General features: G+C 39.4%; 1 protein-coding gene across 1 annotated transcript in view; it reads left to right on the top strand.

Annotated features, from left to right (window-relative positions):
• The window catches only part of ADAMTS12 (ADAM metallopeptidase with thrombospondin type 1 motif 12), a 153,501-nt gene that overhangs the window by 69,250 nt on the left and 56,720 nt on the right, over positions 1-27,531 (top strand). Inside the window, exons 4-12 of the mRNA XM_071580426.1 lie at positions 9,598-9,794; positions 11,688-11,771; positions 13,386-13,510; positions 14,581-14,730; positions 17,166-17,309; positions 17,987-18,131; positions 22,138-22,230; positions 22,451-22,596; positions 23,435-23,604. Coding sequence (XP_071436527.1) covers positions 9,598-9,794; positions 11,688-11,771; positions 13,386-13,510; positions 14,581-14,730; positions 17,166-17,309; positions 17,987-18,131; positions 22,138-22,230; positions 22,451-22,596; positions 23,435-23,604 — 1,254 coding nt within the window. The remainder of the gene's footprint in view (positions 1-9,597; positions 9,795-11,687; positions 11,772-13,385; positions 13,511-14,580; positions 14,731-17,165; positions 17,310-17,986; positions 18,132-22,137; positions 22,231-22,450; positions 22,597-23,434; positions 23,605-27,531) is intronic.

Below are 27,531 nucleotides of genomic sequence, written 5' to 3'. Positions count from 1 at the left end.
AATTTCACTGACTTGACACTTGTCACCCAGAGCTGTCCTCTCTCCCATCCTCTCTTCAAATTTCATCTCACATGATGATGCCAAAAAGACTGAATGGCCTATGGTGTTTTAGAGAAATGGGTGTTTGTTTAGGATGTTTCTAAGGATGGCTGATGAGGAAAGGAATAGAATCCAGCCATTCTCTTTTACCCTTGTTCACACATAATGGCTCATGCTCCTCCTGCTCCTCATAGTCCCCTCATAATGAAAATAAGTCATGATAGTTTTGAGTGATGTCTGAAAAAAGTACCATTTTTTTTGTAATTTCAGAGGAAGCAAGGGGAAAAAAGGCAATTGAAATTTAATTCCTGTAAATGTAATGTTAGAAGGTAAACATCAGGACTTGTGCAGCTCATTGCAATAGCTAATTAGATCTGTTATAAAATTAATGGCTTTACCTATTGGTTTGCTTTGCTAGTTCAGATAAATGATTTCAGAATATTACTGTCTGTTGGCATCTTCAAAATAATTCATCATTTAAAGGTTTTTTACATAGTAAAACTCAGTGAAAACTCAGTGAAAGCAGGGTGGAATTAGTTACTGATGCTTTTGTAGGATTGGCTTTTGCTCTGGAACCTGCTTGGATACTGGCCTGTATCTAAGATCCCAAGGTGAAAGAAGGACAGTTACAGGGGTGGACTGGAAGGGGTGAAGCAGACATAGCTGTCAGCTGAGATGTGTTTGCCAGATAGCATTGGATTACTCTTCATGTTGAAAGCACAGGTCTACTTTGTTTGCTCTCTAGTCATGCTATGGGATCCAGCACAGTGTGTTTTATACCTCCTCACAAGGAAAGACTTGCAGATTACCCTTCCTTCCAGAACTGAAGACCTTTCTCAGTTTGCATTTGGTTACTAGCTTGCTGCTTGGCCCAAAAAAATAAGAGGAGAGAGCTGAGCATCCTGCATATAGAAGATGCTGCAAAGTGGGTGCAAAAGCTGCTGGTGGTGAAGGCTACTGGGAACACTGTTAAGCTGGCTCTGCCAATATGGGGGTCTCAGAATAGGCTGTCTGCTGTGCCACGTCCAGTGTGCTCTAACAAGTTCTTGTTTGTCCTGTATAAACTTACCTTTAGCTGAATTAATGATCTGGTACAGTTTGTGGAATGAGATCATTGGAGAATTCCTGAGAATGTCAATAGCACATAAAATAGTTAATATAAGTACCAAATCAGGGTTTCATCTTTAATTTACTAAAAGCCAAGGACTTTTCTCTTTCAGCAGTGTTTTGGAGTATTTAAAAGCAATGATTACTGTCTTGCTTTCTAGCTTTCAAAACCAGTTGCCAATCCTTTTAGTACACACTATCTATCAGCTTTGAGAAACTCTATTGGAGAAAAATAAAGGTGAAAACAAATGTGTTTATGTCCATAAGCTGAATAAAATGTGAAGTGTAGTGCTAAAATAAAATCTGGCAATTGATAAAGGGAACACTAATGGACCTTCTGTTCTGCTACTTGGGTGATTGAAAAAGTTTTGTTTAAAAGTTATGTGAAGTACTTCAAATGCTCTATATTTCCCTTTAGGCGATGTTCCTTAAACTTCTTTGTTCCTCTGAGTGTTTTGCTAACAAATTGTATGATACATTTTCTTTGATGTCACTATGACCTACAGTAGGTAGTTCTGTGGCTCACACAGAGGATACATTCTCAAAAGTTCTGTACAAAACAGAGATCTGTCTTCTACGTTAATGGACTTAAGATAAGATGTAAAAAAAAAGGGAAAGTTTAATCTGATTATTTTCTTAACTTTCTCCTGTCATTTTGTGTTATAGGTCAGAATTTCAAGGCAGCTAAGACACAATTTTTAAACTTCTGATTATAAGACCAGGAAAATTCTCATTGTCAGTGCTTAGTGAAATAATCTCATGTGTAGTTTAATGAATGCTTCATTAATTTATATAAGAAAATGCATCCTCATGCAGTTTTATGTAGATATTTAGGATCTGAGATCAAATATAGTCTTAACCAGTCAATTCTACAAATACAATGTTCTGTTTATAACCATTTCTTTTTTAATTAATTTTATCTCTTTTATGCTTAAACATGAAATCATCTATTTCTGTCCGGTGCTTTTTAACTGGACTACCATGTTACAAATGAAGAACTCTCTCAAAACCAGCCTTGAAAATTTGTTTTAAACTCAATTCTTGACTAATTCTTACATCTGAAAGAGTTAAAGTAGGCAAATCTGTATTGTTGAAATCTAACCAATGTTTTTGTGGTGGCAATTCCAAACAATAAGGGGGTTCCAGTGGGTGTAGTTTTAACTAAGCTCTCCAATTCCTGTGCATATGCAAGTTCAGTCACCTCTCTGTTGACATCTTGAAAGAGATTGTAGGAAACATGTCACAGTTTAAGAAGTACTTTTTGAGGACTAAATTAGAAACTGTTATTTCTTATAAATGTGATCATATTTGAGTAACTGAATGATAAAATACCATGAAAATACTAATCCAGTGGCAGAATGCATAGTGGAAACCTGACATTGTAAACATGCAGAATAGACGCAAAGGCAGGGAGTTTATATAATGAATGTCTTTAAAAACTTTACTTGAAAAAATTTTCTTAAAAGATGCCTGTGGTGTTCTCTACACCATATATTCAGTTTTACAGTATTTCTTTTTATATGTAAGCTAAGTGTAGAGCTGATGTTTACTCTCATAGTGTGATGCTATAGACATTCATGTCCGCCACTATTCCCACACAAAGAGATCATGTTTGTTCTAATAAATTAAATACTCCATTATTCTTTGGCATTGGTGCCAACTAGCACACAACAGTCTGTGTGCATACATTAAATTTTCTCAGTCCCTTGATCAGAGTGGCCAGACCCTCACCACTGAGAGAAATGGCTGACCTGTGCCCACTCCTGTGCCATGATCATTAACACGATCAAGGGAGGTCTGACAGAAACAACTGCTTACTTGTTGGTTTTGGCTGTTAGAGCTCTTTGGGGATTGCTGGGGGTGAGCTGAACAGCTCTTTCTGAGCAGTCTTTTCCTAGAACAAGTCCAAGCAGACTGGAGGCATCAGGGTAGGGTGTGCTGACATGTGAAAAAGAGTTGGCTTGAAAATGGCATGAGGGGTTCAGATGCCTGGGCTCACCCCCAGGAGTCACAGCTGAGCTGGAACGTTGCCAAGTATTCAGTGAGGAGTGTTGTTTCATGTTTTGGGAAGAGAAGAGATGCAGTTAGGGAAGGAAGTGCAGAAGAATGCAGTAGGATCAAGACAAGGAGCAGTACAGTGGTGGGATTTTGGGAGATAGCTTTCAGAAATAGTTCATCCTTTCACAGACAGTTGCAAATCAAACTGTGGAGGTTCAGTTTTTGTTAAATTTGTAATTTCTTTGTGATAGTGAAGCTATGAGCTGGAGCAAGGTCCAGGTCCTGCAGGGAGGCTGCATCCTGTTTTGGGACCACCCAGCAGCCTGGGTAAACACAGGAATGGCATCTTGCGGCTGTGCCGTGCTGCCTGTGTGTGTTTGCATCTGAGCTTCCTTCCCATCCATCCTTGAGAGGAGTCAGGAGCAGCTGGTCCCAGCTGGTTCTGTACTGATCATTTGCAAGCACGGAGAGATGCAAGTGGCTGATTTTGCTGTGTTAACTGAAGGGAAATGATGAGCCAGCGAGGTGTTCCGGTGGTGGACAGGTTGGCTCTTGGAGACCTAGAGGTGATCCTTAAACCCAATTGATGTTTCTGATTTTACCTGGAGGAGCATAAATAGGCAAAAAAGTGCAGGCATATGTTAAGATCCATTTAGTGAGAGGTCCAAAGGAGACCATGTGCCAAACTCAACAATGAAATGATGTAGAGTGATAGAAAGAAGTAAGTTCTTTCTGTGGCCTAGACGTGTTTGAGAGGCAATTCTGCTGTTTAAGTCCTTATGATATATTGGTTTTGTTATAATGGTGATATTACAGCCTGTTGCAGTGCTGACAACCCTCATGGTGAAGAAGTTGTTCTTAACATCCAACATGAACTTCCCCAGGCACAACTTGCGTCTACTTCCTCTTACCACTTGTCACCCAAGAGAAGAGACCAACCCCCACCTGGCTAAAACCTCCTTTCAGCTAGTTGTAGAGAATGATAAAGTCTCTCCTCAGCCTTTTTTTCTCCAGACTAAACATCACCAACTCTCAGTGGCTTTTCATCAGACTTGTGCTCCAGACCCTTCCCCAACTCTGTTGCCCTTCTCTGGACACGTTCCAGCACCTCAGTGTCTCTCTTGTAATGAATAGGAGCCTTTTACCCTTTTAGTCTTTTCTTGTTTGCAACTGCAGTAGATTGTTAACCTCTGATTGCCAGCATATAATCAGTTTGGTTTTCTTCATTATTATGTGAATTAAATTTATGGAACATTAACAGAAAATTTTTTTGAGTCTGATTCAAGAGCTTCTGGATACTATTTGGTTAACCAAATTGGAACTCAAATCAACCCTGACGATGCAAAGCCAACTAATTCAAGATGTCACTTTCAGTTTTTTGCATTAATTTTGTGTGAATGAATTTTCATACAGACATGAAAACAGAAGAAAAATTATTAATAAAGTCCATATGTTTAAATTCTTATTTTCATCATCACGGTTCCCAAAAACTGTGTTTCTCTGTCATTCTTGGGCTAACAGTTCTTAAATTATTTGGTAAGGGACATTATGATATAGACATAATTTTTGGGGAACTTTTATCTGCAGATTTGCTTTATTTACAGTGACATATATTCTGTTTTAGAAGATACTTGTTATTCATCAAATTTTAATAAAATTGTGGTGCAAGGTAAGTTGTATTCAGTTACCATTTTATCAAGAGGTAGATTAATTAATAGAAATTTTACCATGTTCTTCTAATCCATATCATTAATGTTTTCACCAAAAAAAGAGACCAGCCACTGAAGTTACCAAGTGAATCAGCATGGAAAGTTCAAATTACACTGAGTAATGTATTCCTAGAAAAACATCTGAAGCAGCTATAATTTTTAACTGTCCCTTATTGACTTTGGTTTAATTCCTGGGTAAAAAATAAGAACACTGAGGCAGAATGACAGTCATTGTTGCAAAACATGAGAAGCTTCAGGCAGAGCTGACTCTCACAACATCATTCTCTGTGTACCTCATGATGCCAGTGGCCCAGCACATCTGTCATTCCATCCTTCCAGCTTAAGTGGTAATGAGCAGCAGACACACTCAGCAGCATTATCTGATTAAGTGCATCAGTCAACACAGGTCCAGTTTTAGCTTCATTTTGCACTCGAGGGGTATTCCTACACTGTGTGATACATCATGTTTTTGACAGCAGGAATGTCAAACTTAAACAAACCTTGCAGAGTTGTAAGCTTTCTTTCTCTGTGCTTGTTTTTTCTGGAACTTGGGGGTTGTCAGCATGGGCTTGTATGTGATTAAATTGTCGTAATAGTTTCCTGTGTAAACACTGCACACTCAGAAAGCATTTGTGTGATTTAGCTTAGTCTGTTTTAGAAATGCTTATGAAAAGAGCTGGTTTGGTTATCTGTTCACTTTTAAATTCATATGCTCACTTTCTTGATTTACAACACTTTTCCCATTCTAGTATGTGAGTCCTTACTCTCACATTGTCAGTATCCAGACCTAGTGTTGTTATGGCCATTAATAAAACTGCCTTATTTGTTTCAGCAGAGATAGTTAGAACAGGGGATGGGGATCTCCTACTGCATTTGTTTTGTAAATAATTAGTACTCACAGTAAGTCAGCTATTACAATTGCTCTCTTTCTTCATGAATGAAAGAGGAGAATGTCCCTTGTATAATGACTGTTTCAACAGTTTATTGAGCTCTTGAAAAACTCACCCCAAAACTGTAGTCATTTTGTTAATACTTAAACTAAAGGCACATTTTAGGACAAAGTGAAGTTTTTCTGAAGAATCATAATGTATCAAGTTATGAACAGTGTGGAATTTATTCGACTGGCATCCCTCCTGTTCATGCCTCCTGTCGGGGGTTGTAGCATTTGGACTGTGAACAACGTGAGAGTGGTAACAATGAAAGAGCTCTTGTGCAAAGAGAAAGGAGCTGAGGATAGAAAGTGAAAACATAAATCAGTACTACATTTTGTTTGACAGTCTTTGGTGATAGGATGCATTCTCCTCTTCTGGGAATTTCCAGACATTTTCACCTTGCTTCTTCAAAGCTTTGTGTACCTCCAAAGTGTTGCATTGTACACAGTACTCTTGCTTAAGCAGCACCTGCAGGAAACAAGAGGAAAAAAGCCTCTGTTATGGAAATCTCACATAATGTCCTTAAGTGAGGTGAGTCCTGTTTCTTCTTAGTTTGTGGCAGGGTAGGGCAAGCATAAATTGACTGCTTAACAATCAGACATAATCAAGCAACATGGAGAGTGGATGAGTTGTTCAAAATAAAGAAAAGCATGGGATTTTTTATGGTGAGACCATTGATAGTTAAAGATTAGAAAGCTCTTCCTTAACAGGGATTGGCAAAGTATGTTGCCACCTGATGAAAAATTAAATTGATAAGCTAAGAGAGAGAATGTAGCTTTTCTCTTACATACAGAAACCATGGAGCTTTAACCTGTGCTGAAAGAAGTTTGTACAATACCATTTTTTCATTTGTAGTTAAGTTTTACAGATAAAATCTTTCCTTGTAGCTGAAAGTGAATAGTCATTTTTGTTGTTGTTAGTCGAGTAGGGTTTCTATGGATAGTTTCAGGGGACATTTTTATTTTTCATTAAAAGCAATTTGGAAATTGATTTCAAAAATCAGCCCTCTTGCAGAAATTTGTCAGCCATTCCTAACTAGAAGCTCATGTAATTTTATCATCTACAGCATTTCCTGTGGTTATGCAGTCACATGGCTGGATACCACATATGATTGTTGGAACTCATTTGGCTGAATCAGTTTTTCTAATAAAACTTCACATCTGCAAAATTTTCTCCCATGAGAGCTAGAAAATTCTGAGCATTGCTGCTAGAATTTTGTGCAATTTGTTGTCTGAATTTCTTACCAAACTTCCTTTTATATACTGTTAGACTGTTCTGAGTATACTCTCAGCACTACTTTAATTTCTGTTCGTAATGATTCCAGCACTAGACCTACCCCTCAGGGTGTGAGTAGCCCTTTTCTGTCTTCTGTTACTTGTGGAATGTGCTGTGCTCAGCAGTTGTTGTGGAAGAGTGTGGGGAGACAGGCTGTTCTCAGACAGCACTGAATGTTACTTGGTCTCAGACTTTTTGACACTCCTTGGGTGTTCCTGAACTGGTGGGCTCCTAATCAAGACTTCCATTTCTGGACAACAGGGGAACTGGAATTTCTCAACAAATCTGAAATCACTTGTAACACTTTACTAATTTAAGGTAAAGGCAAAGTAAAGTTATTTAACTTCAAAATTAAAAGCTTAATAGAGACAATCAAAATTTGGAGAGGCATAAAAGCAGAACCAAGCTTTTTATAGCTGTATGTTAGTGTAGCTCCAAGAGGCTCTCTCTCTGCTTCATCTGACTAAAAAAATTGCCAGGAGACTTAACACAGTGGAGATCCAGTCCTTGGATATCTCCCGTCCAAGTGGCATACCCTGCACATGAGGGTATCTGTCACTGAAGAGAGTTATGTCTGCTGAATCCTCTGGCTATTTGGCATTAATTTTCACGATTCAAATCTTTTCTGAGACTTCCCTACATTACAGAGCCCTATGCTTAACCAGGACTCCACACTTCCCTGAGAGTTGTTCACTATTATTGTCCTTATGACTTTAAATGCTTTTACCTCCAATGCTATCTGCTGCCCAGACAATTAGCAATACTTTTTGCTAGCTGTAAACACAAAGTCTGACAGCTGGCCTGTTGTTTATTTGGCCATAAACAAATCATTTAACCAGCAGTCTGAACAGAGTTTTTTTGTTCAGATAGCAGTGGGGAAGGTTTTTCTCAGCACAAAGCCCTTTAAAATGTAGATAATGAGAACTGTACTTCATAGAAATAAGAATGCTGAAAACCATGCAGATGTGTAGGAAAGACTAATTAATACAGCTCATAAATAGCCCCTCACTGAGGTGATGATTGCTGCAACTGAACAAGGATTGAGGTAGACAGATGGAGTGATGCTGCCCTGTGGGTTAGTGGGGTTAGGGTAGAGGTTATAGCAGCAATAGCTCATTGCTGCTGTGTAGAGCACACTTGTGCACTGTGGCTCAGTTCTAAATGTGTGATGTGGCTGATGTTAGTTCATTTATTAATGTGGCCTATTTCATTTTGACACATAATGTGTTTTCAGCACCAACGTTTATTTCTCTAGGCATCTTTCAGACTGGCCTCTGACAACCCATTTCTAAATACCTGAACATACACAATAAAACAAGACGCTAACCACCTCTCACACTGAGAGATACATCATAAAATGTCATTAATAGTCCAGTGGTGCCACATTTTGTAGACACACAAGGTGCCATGATGCATCTGTCTGCACTTGTGTTTTCTAAAGGGCAAACATTACATTCTTGACAAGGCTGTAGCAGATCTGCTGGTGTGAACAAAAGATTTGGGACCCAGCTGCAAGGTCATCCATTCTTCAAGGGAAGAGTAGTCTGGGTAACTGTTTCTCAGCACTTGGTATTGCTGGGAGATGGAAGTAGTGCTGGGTAACTGTCCTCTGGCATACGTTAGTGAGGGTGATGCTGGAAAGGCTGTAAGCACTTTGAGGCAGGAGCTGTCTTTCTGGGCTGTGGATGTGCCCCTTCTGGAACAAGGACATCCTCTTCCATGAGTGAGATGCCAAAGGACTACTGCATTATATGTAATAGAAACAAGTGTTCCTGCTCCTTCCTAGGACGTGGGAAATCCCAGCACTGTAGGAGTGTTTCTCTGGATTATGGATTGGAAAAATGCCAGCAATTGCTGTCAAACTGGCATCTCATTTATCTTTCATGCCTGGTGGTATTCACATCCCTGGTATTTCCCTGGTAACATAGACAGCTGGCATTCCAAGTCTAGAGTGAATGGAGAGTAATTAGCTCCACTGAGCACAATGCAAGGTTGCTAGCAACTCTGCAGAGCAAAGGCTTCTTCCAGAAAAGCCTCAGGTCCACAGTTCCCAAAATTAGAGTGGAAGCAGTAAGTGTCTCACCTGTCAGTCACTGACAAGATACAGCAGCCAAGGAGCCCATGGCTGTCTGCCCTGCTAGTATTTACATGACACCTGGTGGTCAAGTGTCCCTGCTCATTGAGGATCTTTTCCATGTACAGAAAGCGTTCTTGGATATGCCACAGCACTGAGCTTAATGTCCATCTTGATGAGAAAAAGAGCTGCCTGTGAAGAAAGCATATCCCTCATCTTAAACTATGAACTGGTGTCATTAGAAAGTTTAGAGCCAAACCACCTGCAAGAAACTCATTGAAAAGGGCATACCCAATTCAATTTTTTTTGGCTTACCTGTGTCTCACAATGTAATCCCAATGTAAGTCTCTTCCAGCTTGTATCATCATGTAGTGCTACCATTCTGTCTGCAAGTGTTGCAGCCATGCACTTCAAATCAAGCTTGAAAATTTGTTCAAGACAGCATTGCTTCTTACTCTTCCAGATACCTACAGCTTTTTCAGACAGCAGCAGCTTCGGAGGGAGAGATGGGAACAAAATCATACAGCTGTGAGAAAGGTTTCTCGGCGCTCAGTCAGCAGGGAGCGATGGGTGGAGACTCTTGTGGTTGCAGACAGTAAGATGGTAGAGTACCATGGAAGTGACCACGTGGAGTCATATATCCTCACTATAATGAATATGGTATGTACACTATTTTGAGGGGTTTAGATAGATAAATGAGGCAAATCTGAATTTGATTATGTTGCTGATCTCCTTCAAATAGGTCTGTAATATTGTTCTTGGTGAGAAATGTAATATTCATATATATTAGTGAAGCTCTGTATTTTCAAGTATTTTTTACCTTTTATTTTGTATAAACATAATTTTTCTCTGCATTTTAAGTGAGAGAAGCCTCATAAATGCTAGCACTAGTTTTCTTTCCACTGTAATTCTCTATCTCCCCTGGAATCTATTGCTCAGGAATGATTTCATATTGTTCACTACAGCAAGACAGAAACATTCTACAGGTTTTAAGCATATTAATTCTTTTATATATATATGTGAATGAGAAAGGTACACAGGAACCCACTGGAAGTTGTAGTAACTTAGCCAGAGCTAAAAGACAAGTTTGTTGCTATACTGGTCACAAATCCAAGCACCAATACATGAGCTACTATGAAACAAGTTAACACTATCCCAGTTAAAACCAGTACAGTTGTTTTTCCAGGGAAGTGTGCTGCCTAGAGCACAGAGTTCATATTGGAGGAAAAAAAGGTTGAACTTTGAAGGCTTTCCTGTGTGGCAAGTTTCAAAATACAATTTGTTGTAGGAAAGACCATTAAGTTTCATGAGACGACCTACAGATATGTCTTCTGTTCTTATCTGTCTCATAGTAGATTTGACCTTGAATCTGTTGGGGATGTGTTCTGTGTGGTTATCATGGTACATGTGTAATATATGCTAAGTTAATTACAGTATGATTCTATCCATGGTAACTGATCTGTCCCTGTGTTTATACAGTATGTTCCCAACTCTGCCCTAATGAATCTGACTAGTTGCTGAGGCAGTGAGCCTGATTAAACAGGTGCAAAGGTTGTTTGGGCACGTGAGGTTTTGTCCACACAGGAAGAAATGTGTGTAATAAAACCCAGTTATTATCAGATTCAGGAACAAACAAACATTTTCTCTTCAGTCTGACCTTAGATATTAGGGTTACTTTAAATGTTTCAATTTTCTGGATAGAGTACCTTGAAAAAGACCCATATCCAAATCAGACCTTTGTAAACACAATTTCCATTTCATTTTGGTAATTTCTCCTTCAGTGTTCTTTTCCATAACAGTTTTGTTCCAAAGGTAATCCATTTTGTTCATTTGTATTTCCTATGATAGATGGCATATGTCGCCTGTAGATAGGTTGTGAGTATCATCTGTTCTGATTCCCTTTCCTACTGCCTGATTCAACATTGTAAGGATGTTTATGACAATAGGGTCACATTTTTGCTGAGTTCAGTGCTTGTACTTTTTTATGTGGAGTATTTTTTTAATAGAGTCATTATCTTCCCTTTTGTTCTTATCATCCTCTCCTGCACTCAGAAAACAAAAGAGTATCCATCATTCAACAAATTTCTCTTTGCCTAGTACTGACTAAACTTTACCCTTTTTAGTGACAGAGTCTGATTACTGTTGATTTAAAACAGAACAATTTGATATGCTAGTTTATTTGCACCCTGAGGGGACCTCTCCATCAGTGTTATGTGACTGTGGATGTTGTGTTCTCTTCTGCTAGTGTTTTTGAAGAACTCTGAAGTTTTTGAGAGGGGAAATAGACATAATATAATCTTGTGTGGGGTTTTGCTCTTGAGCTTAGTGACTTTAATATCATCTCTTATTTGGCAGAGCTAGCCTTTGCAGTAGTTCTAACACTTGTTGCATTTCACTAAACTTTCAATGAAATGCACTGAGGATTTAAAAAGCAAAACAATACCCCACCCCCAGATAAACAGCATGCTAGAAGTAAATGTCATATTTTCTCTCTAAAGTCATGTTCTGCTATAGAGGAATCAGTTAATCTCATACATCCTGGCTCTGGCACAGGTCACAGGGTTGTTCCACGATCCAAGCATTGGCAATGCAATTCACATTGTGCTGGTCCGGCTCATCCTCTTTGAGGAGGAGGAGGTAAGGTTTATATGCTTTGACCTGTAACTATATTTGCTTAAATAATGTGTTAGTTTTACTTTGTAACTAATCTTTGACATGTGCAGTTTCGGAATAAATGCTGCCCTGGATAGCAGAGTACTTTAAGTGATGACTTCAGGTATTTCTGCATAGAACTGTAATTAAAACATCTGAGTTAGGAATGGGAAAATGGAAATTCCCCAGTGTCAGAAGAACATGGGATGCCAAGGAAGATCAGATGAGAAACAGAAATTACACATTAGTATTCAGAATCTAATTACCTACCATTACCTGAAATTTATTACAAAGTGTAGTCCTAGAGTATCTGCAGGTCTCTGAAGAATTAAATCTGTTATTGTGCTGTTCAAACACTTGCTTTTCTTCTAAAATCTTTTGAAACAAAAAGTTGAGGACTGAGTAGATGTTAATTGCTGTAAACTGGGTATATAGGTTGTTTCCAATGTCCCTTTTTAATGAATATGTTGCTATATGCTTAAATACATGCTGATTGTAGTAATTTTATAGTTATTTTTAAAATACTGTGCATGACGTAGCTAGCTATCACTGCAAGAACACCCTAAAGGGCTTTTTTGTCTTGTGATTTATGACCACAAGCCAGGTGGACCTAGTGGTACTGAAGGCAGTAAACCAACCCACAGGGCCAGGCTATGTCTAAAAATGTTTATTGAGACGGAGTCTGTCCTTAGAGCCATCAGCCATCAGTTAACATATATGTATGTATGGGCCAAAACTGCTAATTTGCATTTGAAGAGGGCAATTAGGACCTGAGGTCTATGGTGAGCTCCAAATAAGTTTACTTGATAAACTTCTATGACTGTTTTGATAAAATCCATGGATTACTGATCAGTTGAGAATGGCAATGTTGAAAACAACAGTGTTGGATATCTTTCAAAATTTGGTTTTAAGTTATCCAGAAATTACTGTCTAGTAACAATGTTATTTAGATGCTTTGTGAAAAAATGAAGTGAACTGAGACAAGATAAATTAAGTGTCCAAGACAGAAATTAGAACATTAATTTTTGAATTAATGTATTTTGCATATGTTGTATTTCAGAATTTTCATTAATTTGCATGTAAACTGTATAATAATAAGTTGAGGAAAAAACATTTATGACTGCATTGCTTATCTTTGGAATTGAAAAATATTGTGAAATAAATACACTCTTAGGAGCATAACTGTTCCATGAACATGACAGTATTCACACAATATGGACGGAAAAACTTGAGCACGAAGTCCCACACCAAGTAGTCTGCACCTTCTCTTTAGATGAAAACCTGATATCAGGAGAATATAAAATGTTTGAAAGCTTCAAATCAGTGTTGAATCTTATGGAGCTCACTTACCAAAAATATGTACATTTCTGCATGTAGTTTTTCCTTTAGCTGCACCAGTTACAGAAATGTCAATATTTGAACTTAATATTCAGTGTTAGATAAATAGTTGTCATTACTCCTAATGATGGCTCTAACTTTAGGCAAAAGCATAATCAATTACCTTTCAGTGATTTAGCGATTTTCACAGCTGAGTTCACTGAGATGTTATTGCAATGTAGTATGGTCTTTGCAATTATATTTTCCCTCATTTCCCATTAGCAAGGCTTGAAGATAGTACACCATGCTGATAAGACATTAGCCAGCTTCTGCAAATGGCAGAAGAGTGTCAATCCCAAGAGTGATGTCAACCCCACACACCATGACGTGGCCGTCCTCCTCACCAGGTATGGCAGCAATTTGACATCAGTGGGATGCCTAAATCCTGCAAAAGGTTTTCAAAAAATGTTAGTGGAGATAGATAGATAAAATAACTCCTTATTAGAAGCTTCTGAGATGTACAACAAAAGTACATGCAGGCACGTCAGCCAAATATGACAGTTTTTATAACTTTTCAGTAATTTAGTATGCAACCAACCCATGGTACCATTCTCCCATGGTGCCCACCCCCAGAACTCCTCAGAACTGCTCCTTGGAGCCCTTCCACGGGCTCTGAGGTTACTCTCCTGTTTTGACTACAAGCTATCTTATTGTCTCAGTTGGAGTTCTTGCAGGTGTTCTTCAAAACACCATGTCCTTGGTAACGTGTGTCTAACAGAATTTCCAGAATGTGTGAGAAAATGTTCAGTGCCAGCTAAACTGCAGGAGACCTAGGAAAACTTATTCAACTCTATGAAAATCTATAAAATACACATTACAATCCTTAGGCATCCAGTGACTGACTGTTGCTCAGTTGCATTTTTTTGGTAATGATATGCCGCGCTGACACCCGATCCCGTCAGATCTTGGAAGCTAAGCAGGGTCAGGCCCCATTAGTGCTTGGATGGGAGACCTACTTGGAATATCAACTGGCTGCTGTAGGTTCTAGTCCTGAGGCTTTCACTGTCACCATCCAAGCTCGCTTGGCCATGGCAGATGAAGCTTAGGAGTTAAAGGGTGGGGCCAGTTCTGTGCACGCTGTGACTCACCTAAAAAATCCACTGTGCAGGCTGGAAGAGCACACCCTTGTGGGTAGAGCCCTTCCCAAAATCTTCATTTACAAAGCCTAGCCATCATCATCATCATCATCATCATCATCTCAACACCCGCATAGATATCGGCTACAAATTGTAGTAGTATAATGCTACTGGTAGAACGAGTGTATGTTGATGCATATGTTTGTAAAAGTGTTACCACTGTGCTTAAAATGCAAGTTAGCACTGATACATTGTAAAACAAAGACTTGCAACCCAGTGACAGTGACACTCTACAGTGGTTTTTAAGCTCTTTAAGTGACTCATCTCTTTTGTCATTCTAGAAAGGACATTTGCGCTGGCATGAATCGTCCATGTGAAACCTTAGGTCTGTCTCACCTGTCAGGCATGTGTCAGCCCCACAGAAGCTGCAACATCAATGAAGATTCTGGCCTTCCGTTGGCTTTCACTATTGCTCATGAGCTCGGACACAGGTATAGTAGGCAGTGAAGGGGGAACCTATCTGAGCTTAATTTATTATTTGCATGTTAATACTCAAATGTCTCTATTACTAAAGTCAAAACTGTGTTTGTTGTTTCAAAGCAAAGGACAAAGAAAGAAATTCTTACACCTTTGCCCTATATTTAGATATGCAGCTTCTCAGTCCACTCTTTCTAACAGTGTCTGCTGAGGCAGTACATCAGAATGAAATAAGAACCTACAAAAAAGTATTGCTTAATCATGCAATTTTTTTCCAAACATATGCTAAATTTCTTTGCAATTACTTTAGATGATCTCCAGATCAATTCAAAACATTTACTGAAAACATATCTGTTTCTTTATATCAAGGTATTTCAATATTGCAGATTAGCTAGAAAACATTCTCAACTTGAGTAATAGAACCCCATATATTAAATCTTATATTTAATATTTTCTCTCCTTCCTGATGAACCACTAAAATAGCATTTCTTAATAAATTACATCTTCTGTATAGTGGTATTGCTGTTGTAGGCCCACTTAAGTCAAGGTAACTAAAGTTCCTGGACATTTTGGTTGAGACATGGTTAAACCTTTTTTAAATAAGTGGGTATTTTGCTTGAGCTCAGTTTCTCAGAATTTTTAATTTTTGAGTGTGTTATTTAGGTTAGTTGGCTTATTAACTCACTTGAAAAAAAATTTCACTTTTGAATCTGCTTTACACAGTAGTTTTCCTCAGGGTAGAGCATTATCTTATGGATACCCTGGTTTGACTGTAATGCCTGTACTTGTAACTGGACTGTGTTGCTTGGCTAAGGTCACATGTTCATTGCTGTATCTACAGTAACATTAATTTCATTGTGCACCCAGCCACCAATCAGGATGAAGTCTGTATTTCCTGATAGGATATAATAATGATAATGATGGCAATAACCCTATCACCCATTAATTGGTCTTTCTTTATTCAACCTCTCCATTACCAGAAAGGAAATAGTACAGGTAAATAATGCTCAAATCACTGCAATTGGATCTGGGTGCTGTGGCCTAACTTACTTGGTCCTCACAGCATATTGCTGACAGGTAGCTTTCTTCATTAGCAGTAATAATCTGAGGACACTTCTTCCCCATAAATCCATGTGTGACCTTCTGGTCTAGCCTGGGTGGCTGGTAACTCACTGTCTATTGGATGCTGTGAGACTGAACACTCTATACTTGCTCTTTCAGGAATGGTGCAGGTCTTTAAGGTTTGTCTCCATAAAGGATATTGAATACCGTGGGGTTTGTTGTTACTGTGTTAACCTCAAGACAGGTTACAGTACATATGTGGAAAAGTTCAAGTATGGACGAAGTCTGTAAGAAGAGATGAACAAAAAATGAGAAGACAGACATGCGCCCATTTCTTAGATGAGTGCCAAAGTCAACTCTTCACCATACTGTCCCTCTAGAGGTTTGCAGCCTCCTGGTTCAACAGACCCTGTTCATGGCAAAGAGCCTCTCAGCAAGGGACCTACTTGCTTTTATGCCTCTGACTCATTACTGGAGTTGATTCTGACTATAATTATGCTCTGCTTTTGGAACTTTTGAGTCATGGTATGATTATGTTTTCCAAAAACATAGTCTTAAATGGTTTGAACTCAGTTTGTCTGATTCATGACTGAATCATGGCCTGAGAAAGTTCTTGCTGCTCTTAGGACTTAGAAACCTTCAGTTGTTAGCAGTCTAGGTATCAATGTCTTCATAGATCAATATCTTCATATGTTATTATGTCAGATAATCTTCATGCTGAGGTGACATAAGGGCATAGTTGAAGCCCAACCAAAGTTTTTTATGTTTGTGACTTCTACGAGCTGTTGAATAAAGAAATTTCTCAGTCGGAGAAGCTGGAGAGAACCTGCTATGGAGATCTGTTTGGAAGGCACAGGTTGAGAAAGCTAAACAGGAAGATGGAGTAGAGGTTCATTGGAACTTTAATAATTTTGTAAACAATATCTGTGTTGCAGTCTATCAAAAGAGTTTTAAAAGGAAACAAGCAATAGACACATGATGATGAAAAAGCCCAAGACAGAATGTAACAAAACGTGATCTTAGTTAAAGTGGTGCAAGTCTGCACTCAATGCCAGGAAGCAGTCTTAGCCATAGCAACCGTAATGTAACTTTTATGTTTAAACTGTGACTATTGGCCCAACTGTGCACTAGTGTTTGAACTCCCTTAAAAGTACTTAAGTATAGTCTGTGACTGCCTGCTCTTTGTTGTTTGCAAGACAATATTGCTGTGCTTAACAGACATGTTTGATAGCCTATAGATTTTTCTTAGTTTTAGGTCATAAGTTCTTTTTTTTTTTTCTTTTTAAGCAGACGTATCTACAGCTCGGCAGCAATATAAGCGTGGAACCCATAGTTAGTTGTTGTGGTACAATCAGTTGAAATTATTACATGTTGTTTTTTCCCTCAGTTTTGGAATCCAGCATGATGGAAAAGAGAATGACTGTGAGCCAGTTGGAAAGCGCCCATATATTATGTCCCGACAGCTGCAATATGATCCTACTCCACTCACCTGGTCACACTGCAGCAAGGAGTACATCACACGCTTCCTAGAGTGAGTGAGCAGGTTGTAGTGTTGGCCTGAATTGAGTGCAACTGAGTATGAGATGTTGATGTGTAATTTAAAGTACATCTTGTATTGTTAACTGTAGAAAGTTTTAGTCTACTTGAGTTAATTCCCTTGGAAGGCATAACACAAGGCTATTGCTTGCTTTCTGTTTGGGAAAAGTTCTGTTATAGTCTTGTTGTCTGAAAGTGAACTCAGATCTGCCATATTGCCTCAGGTTTGGTGCAGTCTGCAGCTTTTTGCAGTTATAAGGGAGAAAGAAGTTTTTCCATCAAGACCACTGACAGAACTGTAGACTTTGCCTTTGGCCACAATGGCATGTGCTTTGTTCCAAAGACTTATTCAAATCTGTTACATTCTTTTAAGAGCAGCAGTCTGGTATTACTTTAACCAGAAGCTGTGGAATTCTCTGAAGCCACATTGCAAACCATAAATGATCTCTTGAGATTTCCACTTTGACAAGCTGTATTTTGGCTTTGTAAACCATCTCTTACTAGATGAAGTAACTAATTTGTTAGCTGCACTTCAGCATAACATAGTTGGGGAATCTGGAAATATGTTTCAAACAGCCATAAGCCTTTAAGAATTAGATATTTAAAGTCTGTAGATAAGTGTCATGAAAGTGCCATGGTAGGGTTTTTTAATATGCAGTTTTTGACTTTTAGCCGTGGGTGGGGATTCTGTCTGGATGATATCCCCCAAAAAGAAGTTTTAAAGTCCCCAATCGTTGCTCCTGGAGTGATTTATGATGTGCACCACCAGTGCCAGCTTCAGTATGGTTCCAATGCTACCTTCTGTGAAGATGTGGATGTAAGTGCTGTATGTTTTTCTTCCTTTGTCCTAATAAAAATTTAAATTTCTTGAATGGTAGGGAAATGCAGTCAGTTAATTTGAGTTGCTAAGTACAAGTGCAACATGTTCAGAAACTCACTGGCTAGATGTGCAGTGGTGGCATTGCCTAGCACTGTTTTATTTCTGCTCTGCAGATTCCAGAAGTGATTTGCAGCACTGTTTGTCTTGTATTTCTCAAGGTCTTTGCTGGATCTGAACCATATAAATCATTAAATGCCTGTCCTTCAGCAGTGGAGTAATTTTTGGTTTAAACTTAAAATACTGGTCTTTTGTAAATTATCAATGCAGCTTAAATTTCATTTTAAAAAATTCTTCAGGCTTAAAGCTTTCAACTGACCAAATCATTCTGGGAACAAACCGTCAGTTTTAGAAGAGTTTTCTGAAGAAATCATGGCTGTGCTCTCTTCCCATACATCCTGATTTTTCACACTCTTGTTCTTCTAACTAGTAAAAGAGTATTGCAGCCCATGTGAAAAATACATATTTTGAAAAATCTTTATTTTGCCATCAAACATTAAATTTTTTATGCTGAAATTCATAATTCACAAAGTGCCCTGGGGTCTGTCTCACAGAACAGCAAAACAGTGTTGTGTGAAGATGCAAAGGACCGATATAGTCACAGCAATACAACTCCCACAAGATCTAGGAGCCACTGCAGAGTAACAGCTTATATTAGCTAAGGTGCAGTATACTCTTTTACCTATACCTAGTATGGTCAGAGCATTTGGGGTCCATACAGCATTTTTCTAAATGGAACAGTGCAGAAACAGTGTTTTTAAGTGCTAGCCTAGCTAAGGATCACTGAGTTTTGCTGTGTTTTGGGCAGCAGTAAATATTGGAGATAGCATCCAGCTTGCTCACCCTGTTAAACAAGCTGTGGTAGAAGGGGTACTTTGGCTCTCAGCAGTGCTGGTATGAGCACAGCCATGGACTGGGGGCTTCTCATGTTGATTGTTTATTCCATTCAGATAATTATGTGTATCTTCATCTACCCTTCCATTAGAGAAATTATTCCTGATTAATCTTTTCAACTTTAATAGATAACATGATTACCAGTCTTGAACTGCAACTACTGAATCTGAAGTAGGTATTAAAAGATTGCTTTCATTACCTGCTGTTCCAGTCTCCTCAGTTACTGTAATTTGTCTGTTGGTACAGATAGAAAATTAAGATGTAATTTTGCAGTATTGGTTCAGTCTGTCTCTACTTGGGTTTGAATCTAATAGGCCTCTACATTCAACATCTCCCCATTAACCAATTTTACAGCTAGACATATGTCACAAAATTAATTGGTATCATCTCATTTTACATTGTACTGAGAGGCCTGAATTTTGCTGGCAGCTGTACTGGCAAGAGATGGAGTTGTGAATAGTACAGTCTACCTGGAATGTTGAATCATCAGCAATGCCATTTTGTCTGAGGTCTGATTGTTCTTTGCCTTTCCTGTCTTTACTTAACCTTGCTCACTGACAAGGCTACTTTTGTTCTGTAACTTTTAATGTCTGACTAAATTTGATTCACAGATTCTTTTTGAGAGAAAAATCTGCATTTAGCTGAAGATTCCCTAGGAGTCAGTGATTACACTTAGCAAAAACTGATTAATTCAGATAGTGGTTTTCATGAACCATTTAGGTTCATGGAAAGTTCTCTAAGTATCTTGTGAAGTACGTAAATACCATCCTTCTAATAAGGTAAAGAAAAGCAAGGTAGATATTAGGTGGAGGAGTTTTCCAAGTTATAGCCAGATCCATGGTTTCCTATAGAACAGAATCCTTATTTTTGGCTCTCTCTTTATCCCCAAAACTTCCACTGACTTCTGTGACACTGAGGTTTTTGAATTCAGCTTTGTTTAAGGCACAGACCTTCATCTCACAGATTATATGTAAAGTGTATATCATACTGCTGTCAAATAAAACACACTTGCCTTGCAACAAGTCCATGGTAGTCATGAATTTCTGCCTGTTACCTCCAAAGGCACATGGTAAACACTGCATTATCTCAAACTGTTGTTATTTAAGTATTCTTAAAGATAGAAAAAAGCTCTGATACACGGAGATCAATAGGGAAAAATCCTTGCAAATTTAAGCAATTTCATCTGTAATCTCTTGACCTGAAATCAATGAGTGCAGTTCATAAAAAAGTAACTGTCATGGAAACCTCTGCTCGGTTTCTATGCCAGTTCCTCAGATATCTGAGGCACACTGCAAGAGTACACTTTCTGTATTAAAAATACAAAACATGTTCTATACGCGAGTTAAAATAATGAGAGAAAATTCATCAAACAGAATACTTGAGTAGCTCTGCCTTAAGAACCTGACAACAATGACTTCACAAAGAGTTGGTAATACTACCCTTGAACTGCAAAACAAAGTTTGACGTGTCTACATTGTCCCCAAAGAGCTAAGAGAGCCAAGATGCAGTGCCCCAGACATTGTATTCCAACTGGAGATTTGGAGCGCTTTGAGGTGTTCTGTGCTATCAACCTTTTTTCCAGTGCTCTAGGTGGTGAACCAGGTGAACACACAATGGAGAAAGTAAACAAAAGGCAAGTCTCTGAAAGCAGACTGTGCCGAAGCTTAGCTATTTTATGTAGAAACAAATCAGAAACAAGCAGGCAAGTTTTGCATTTCCCATTTGGCCAGACATTTCTGTCTAGCTCATTGAGGCTGCATTTTTGCAAGTGCCCATTTTATATGTTGGGTCCCAGATCTGGCTTGTGGCCTGCCCCGAGAATCCCAGGGGGGAGCTGCCAGTCAGGTCTTTATTATCAAGTCCTTTCTCTGATGACGGAGCTGTTCCTGCTTCCCAGGTTGATGTTCCCTTTTCCAGTGATGGACTGCAGTTCAAACAGCCTCAGTCAAGACCTAGCACAGAGCCCCTGGGCTTTTGCTTCTGTTCCAGTTGGAGTGCACAGGCTCTCTGAGAGCTCTTCTCTAACTTGGAAGTGGTCTTCCACACAAAGCCCTGATCATTCAGGAGGTCCCAAGCATGGAGGGCTCCTGTGTCTCAAACAAGAGAAGTTGGTGTGCATGTGAACTGAGGAGGGAGGAATAGCCCCTGATGTCTGTCCTTAATCTCTAGAGAATAGTTCTGGCTGAGTGAAGTAGATTTGACATATGGTAGACGTAGTGTTTCTTGGCCTGCTTGCTTTGTTTGCTCTCAGGAGTTTCTGTCTCTTCTGTGGAGTTGACCATTGCACATGGAGCAGCAGACAGAATCCTGTGCTTTATTGGCAATCTATTGCATTGAACTGGCACCAGTTTCTGAGGTACTTAGTGCAAGCATCCACTGACCAGACTCCTTACTCTATGCAGCCCACTACTTTTTTTTCTTTGCCAGCTACTCTGGACTGCTTTTTTTAGATCACTTCCCTGCCATCTGCTTAGCGGATGTTCTGAAAGACCTGATCACTTTTTCCTCATCTAATTTTGGGACCTTCATTAATATTAATCTGAATGTTGTACTTGGAGACATAATGTTGTTTGTACTTACCTGGCTGGCTTCTGTAACCTTCTTTGATTTCACTGTCTGTTTTCAGGCAGACAGCAATGCAAAACTGAACATTTTATTCATTAGTGTTCATCAAATGAAAATAGTACAATTTTCTGTTCACCTTGTCTATAAAAATTAGTGGCCAAAGTTTATTTAAGCCATTTTTCCGGTGAGCAACTGGGAGCTGAGCAGCCAATAAGGAGAATATTTGAACTCATGTAGTTCAGGGAATGTACTTGATAGTATTTTTTATTTGTCAAATAGATTCCCTTCTTGTACAATAATGACAAGTACCTAAATTTGGACCCTTGGTGGGTCCTAACTTGTGGGAAGCCCCACTCATATTCCTCTGAAAATACAACCCTTTACAAGGATTTGTATGTGGATGTACAAAACTGTGGGAGACTTTTGAAAATCTTGACCATAGGAGTTCAGCACTGCTTAGGCTGCTGCTGTTTTCTTTCTTTTCCAGAACCTTTGCCAAACACTTTGGTGCTCAGTGAAAGGCTCCTGTCGCTCCAAACTGGATGCAGCTGCGGATGGCACTCGGTGTGGAGAGAACAAGGTGACTGTGAGCCACACTACTTGCAACCTGTGCTGCCTGTCAAAGGGCAGCAGGGGAGCCTTGAATAGCTCTGCCATTGTTCAATATGAAAGAGGGTCATCCTGTGACATCTTCATTTACATTTCCACTTAAGTGTTCAACCTTCAGGAACCATAATTCACAGTAACATTTTGCTGTGATAATGATCTTAAACTGTTTGTGCTTTCTCTTCTCTCCTCAGTGGTGCTTCTCTGGTGAGTGCATTACAGTAGGCAAGACTCCTGAAGCAATCCATGGTGGATGGGGGGTTTGGTCGTCCTGGTCCCATTGTACAAGGACATGTGGGGCAGGAGTTCAAAGCGCAGAGAGACCGTGTGATAACCCAGAGTAAGCTGAGTGCACAATCTTTTCTTACCTTTTTTCAAGATCTTTGAGGTACTTAGGATATTGGAAGCTCTTTTGTATGAGACTGTTATGAGCAGGTGCCACACAAACACAGATCATTACACCTCTCCTTGCCCATTAAGCATACCTGTGTGAAATTCAGCTGGCTCATCTTTTGCAATAGTCATCTTGTTCTTTAATCCTTATCATCCACAGAGCTTATTTCCACACAAAATTAAAAAAACTCAACTCTAATGTTTAGAATTCAGGCATTGCAGAAATAATGTAAATATTACTTTATTAATACTGCAGTGAATAAGTAAATGTCCTCAAACACCAGGTAAGAACAATTCCTAGCAATCTGACCTGGAGGACTCACCTTGCATGTTTTGTTCTGTTCATGAGCTTTGTTTGAGCTTCAGACATGTCAGTTGTCACATACAGAACATGATAAAGGCAGAATTACCTAATACATATTTGAGTTCATGAGGACTCTACATCTTATTTTCAGAAATCATGAAGACAGTGCCTAACAGCAGAAATCATTTGTCTTTTCTGAGAGCACTGTCAAATGTTCTGGAAAGTATGGGATTTTAGGGGAGTCTGTTTGCTAAGTTAATTTTTTGTGAGCTGAGCTGGGTACTGCCAAACACTTCTTTGGGATACATAGACTTTTGTGCTCCATACTGACATATTTGGGTACTTAAACATACGAACAGTGTCTCCACCCCCCAAGGATTCAGATTCACCTTGTTATGCAACTGGAACCTGAAATAAATTATTGTTTTAAAACTATTTTTTAACCCAGAGTCTTACGTCCCAATGTCAATGTCTTTTCTAGACCACAGTTTGGAGGGGACTACTGCACTGGAGAAAGGAAACGCTATCGCATGTGTAACATCAGCCCTTGTCACAAAGACTTGCCAACCTTTCGTCAGATGCAATGCAATGAATTTGACACAGTTCCCTACCAGAATGAATTCTACCACTGGATTCCTGTTTATAACACAGGTACAAAGCTACAAATACTTTTTAAAAATTTTGTATAAAAAGTCAAAGTTACAGACCTATGAGAAACCATTTTGAGGGCAAGAAGACCTTGTATTGTGAGTCTTTTAATTAAATAGAAAAATCTGATATGCCTCCTTATGCAGTTGTGCTTTTTGTGTGTACACAGAGGCAATGGTTCTCTACACATAGGTGTTTTTTCAGAACTCTGATGATAATGGCAGTGATTGTTAACTAGTCCAGTTCCTGGAAAGAAGACCTAAGACCAGTAAAAAAGCTGTTGAAGTCATGTATGGACTAATTGCTTGTGATAGACTTAACCCATCTTTTCCAGTGTCAACCACAGAACAAGGAGTAGTGTAGTGTAGAGCTGTGTTTGGGCGTGCAGGCATCACCATACTCAACAAGAATAGCTGTTCCACTCCACAAATATGTCTTTATTACTTCCAGACTCAGGTCTGCATGGTAGGTGTGCCTGGCCCCACACTGAAGGAGTAGTATCTCAAAAGGTTCAGTATCATGCTGCCCTGTGTTATAGAGTATTAGATGAAAGGGGGCAGGAAAGGCAAAGATTTTTTTTGTTCCACCTATATTAATATAGTTTTATTGGCTGTAAGTGTCCCCTGACTATCAAAGTTTTGTAAAGCCAGAAACAGCCTGTCCACATCTTACCTAAAGAGATCCTTCGCTAGACAGATTCACTGTGATGGACAGGACTTTCGATATTCTGATATGGGGACTGCACTTAACAGCAAGGGAGAACCTTCTCCGTAAAGTTCTCTTACAAGTTCTATCACTGCCAGCACCAGAAAGAAATTGGACTAACTCTAGCAGTTCCCGAAATAACTTTTATTAATACAAGTATTTGACAATTACTATGGGTTTCACATTGCCGGTGATAATGTTTAACTGCATGATTGCACTTAACTAATAACAAACCCACAAAACAGGAAACACACTCCACTAAATAGCACAACAACCTAAGCCTTAATATAAAACTCAAGCAACACCCCCTTTCATGACAGACCAGTTTACAAAGACTAGGATAACATCTATACACATTCATTAACACAAAGCAAAAAGAAAGAATACAGCAACTTCCCACTAACATACTTGTTAACTCAGTAAGATACAGAACCGCACACGTTAAAGCAAACCACTAACCATGAGTCAGCAATAAAGCACAGTGTAACTAAAGAAAACAATGAATATGAAAAAAGAGAGAGAGAGATAACTGCATATATATAGAGAAATATATGTAGAGAGGTAGGGAAAGAGAGAGAGAGAGACCTGGTAAGCTATGAGGTATAGAGCAAGCTAAAATTAGTAGCAAAGTAGCAAAGTATAATTAGTAAATAAGATATCTTAGGAGGTAAAGGTAAAAGATGTTAATCTATAAGGCATAAGGCATATAAGGTATAGGGTGTAAGGTAAGATATAGAAAAACGGAATAAATGGTTGTTCACATGCGCAGTGTTCAAAGGAGTAGAAGGAGACCGGGCAGCTCATTGGGTACCTCCACAGAGATGATGAAAGTTTTCTTCCCAGTTTTGCTCCTGTCCAATCTCTTTTTATACTTTTTTTCTTAGGCAGTTTGAGTGATTATAGTCAATAATAATTTTTGAGGGTGATAGATGACATAAGCCTAAGGGTTGACTCCCTGTGTTCTCACAGGATGTTGTGAAGAAAGGCCATGCTATTTCCATAACTCTCTGTTCTTCATTCTTCTGTAATCCTATCAATCTGTCTTGAGCACTTTCGAAGGCCACTCGCGTCTCTTTGTCCCTTCTTATGTAATCCATTATCCTCTAAAAATGGTTTCTGGGAGCACCCCCTCCAGGTGCTGAGGTGTTTCCTATAACTCATCAGGACGGTCATCATGGCCTTGAACGGGTCTATCACCCTACAGTAGAGACAGAGTCTCTGACTCTGCCTTATAACTTCCCTTGTTACGGCTACTTACAAAATAGTCTTTACTATGCAGTTTGATTCTTGGTCTGTGCGTAAATATAAGATGTAAATTACCCATCAGAACCACTGGATAATCACTGGATAAAATACAATTGTTAGGGTTGAAAGGGACCTCTGAAGATGATCTAGTCCAACCCCCCTGCAAGGCAGGGTCACCTAGAGCATGTGACACAGGGACACATCCAGGTTGGTTTTAAATGTCTCCAGAGAGCGAGACTCCATGACCTGTCTGGGCAGCTTGTCCACCATCAAAATAAAGAAGTTCTTCCTCATGTTGAGGTGAAACTTCTCAGGTTTTAGTTTATGCTCTTCCTCCTGGTACTGGACACCACTGAAAAGAGTCTGGCACCATCCACTTGGCATCTACTTTAGAGATATTTAAATGCATTAATGAGATCCACTCTCAGTCTTCTCTTCTCCAAACTAAATAGGCCCATCTCCTGCAGTCTCTTCTCACCTCAGAGAGGTGCTCCAGATACCTCCTCATTTTTGTGGGCTCTGCTGGACCCCCTCCAGAACCACCATGTTTTTATTGTACTGAGGATCCCAGAACTGGACATAGCATTTCAGATGTGGCCTGGGATCTGGGTCAAATAGAGGGGGAAGATCACCTCCCTCAGCCTGCTGGCCACACTCTTCCCAATGCACCCCAGGATCCCATTGGCCCTCCTGGCAGCAAGGGCACACCGCTGGCCAACTTATCATCCACCAACATTCCCAGATCCTTCTCTGCAGAGCTGCTCTCTAGTAGATCAGACCTTGACGTGTGCTGGTACTTGGGGTTATTCCTCCCCAGATGCAGGACCCTACACTTGTCTTTGTTGAACCTTGTTAGTTTTCTCACCATCCAATTTCTCCAGCCAATAAATTTCCCACTGAATGTCAGCACAGCCTTCAAGTGTATTGGCCACTCCCCCCAGCTTTGTATCATCACCAAGCTTGCTAGCAGTGTAATTTTTAATGAAAAATTAAGCCTGTTAGGGTAGTGAAGATCAAGATTAAACTTCCAGTTTCATTTTCCAGTAGTACTTTTCAACATATTAATTGAATTTTCAGTTATTGGGAGTTCAGAATTGGTTTCCTATATTTCAGCTACTGTTTCAATTTCATCTGAAAAATAGATTGAAGATGAACCTAGAGCATGTAGACTTCAGGAAGATTTCTGATGGAAGAAAATACAGTTCATACAAAAAGTTTTTTTCTGAAGGGCTCCCTGGAAAACCATAGCGAATGCTACCAGTCTAAAGTTTAGGCCAAACCCAAACTCGTAAAACATTTTCTGCAGCCACCTGTCATTGAAATTACAGTTCCAGACCTCTGTTAATTGGTTTGCACCACTGCAGGGTGCAGCCTTGGCTCTGTTCATGTCCTCTCCAAGATACTGCTACAGAACTAGTACTTCTGCATGTGCATTTGTTGAAGAAGATCTGTTTTTAAAGGGCTGTCTTGGGTTGAGCTGGCAAAACGCCATCTGTCCAAAACAGAGTGAAAAGGGAAGAAGGGGGAGAGGGGGAAAAAAACTCTAAACCAGGTTTATGCTGAAACTAACTATATGTATTTATACAGAAAAGAGAAAATTCAGAGAAAACTACAATATAACACACTCTTACACAAGTTATGTATAACAAGAAAAAACTTTCCACTTCCCAGGAAACACAAATTCTACCATTGTAACTACAAATTATTCTAGAGAAGTTAACTCCCCAGAGACAGACTTAAGCAGAGAGAAAAGCTAAGAACAAACTTCCCTAAGATAACATGATGGTGAGCCGGTGCTCTGGGCTTGGGCCTCCCCATCCCTCCTGGGACGGCAGAGTGTCTTGCTGGCACCACAGCTGTGAAGCAACTGCCCAAGCCACACCCACACACCAGCTCTTACCCCTTTTGAGATGATGTAATATGGTATGGAATGCAACATTACTGGCTAGAAGAAGTCAGCTGTTAGCTAGCCCAGCCCAG

The sequence above is a fragment of the Pithys albifrons genome, chromosome Z (genome assembly GCF_047495875.1).
Source record: "Pithys albifrons albifrons isolate INPA30051 chromosome Z, PitAlb_v1, whole genome shotgun sequence".
In the NCBI taxonomy this organism is placed as follows: Eukaryota; Metazoa; Chordata; class Aves; order Passeriformes; family Thamnophilidae; genus Pithys; species Pithys albifrons.
The sequence above is the reverse complement of the archived record's forward strand: the minus strand, read 5'-3'. Positions and strand labels throughout refer to the sequence as shown.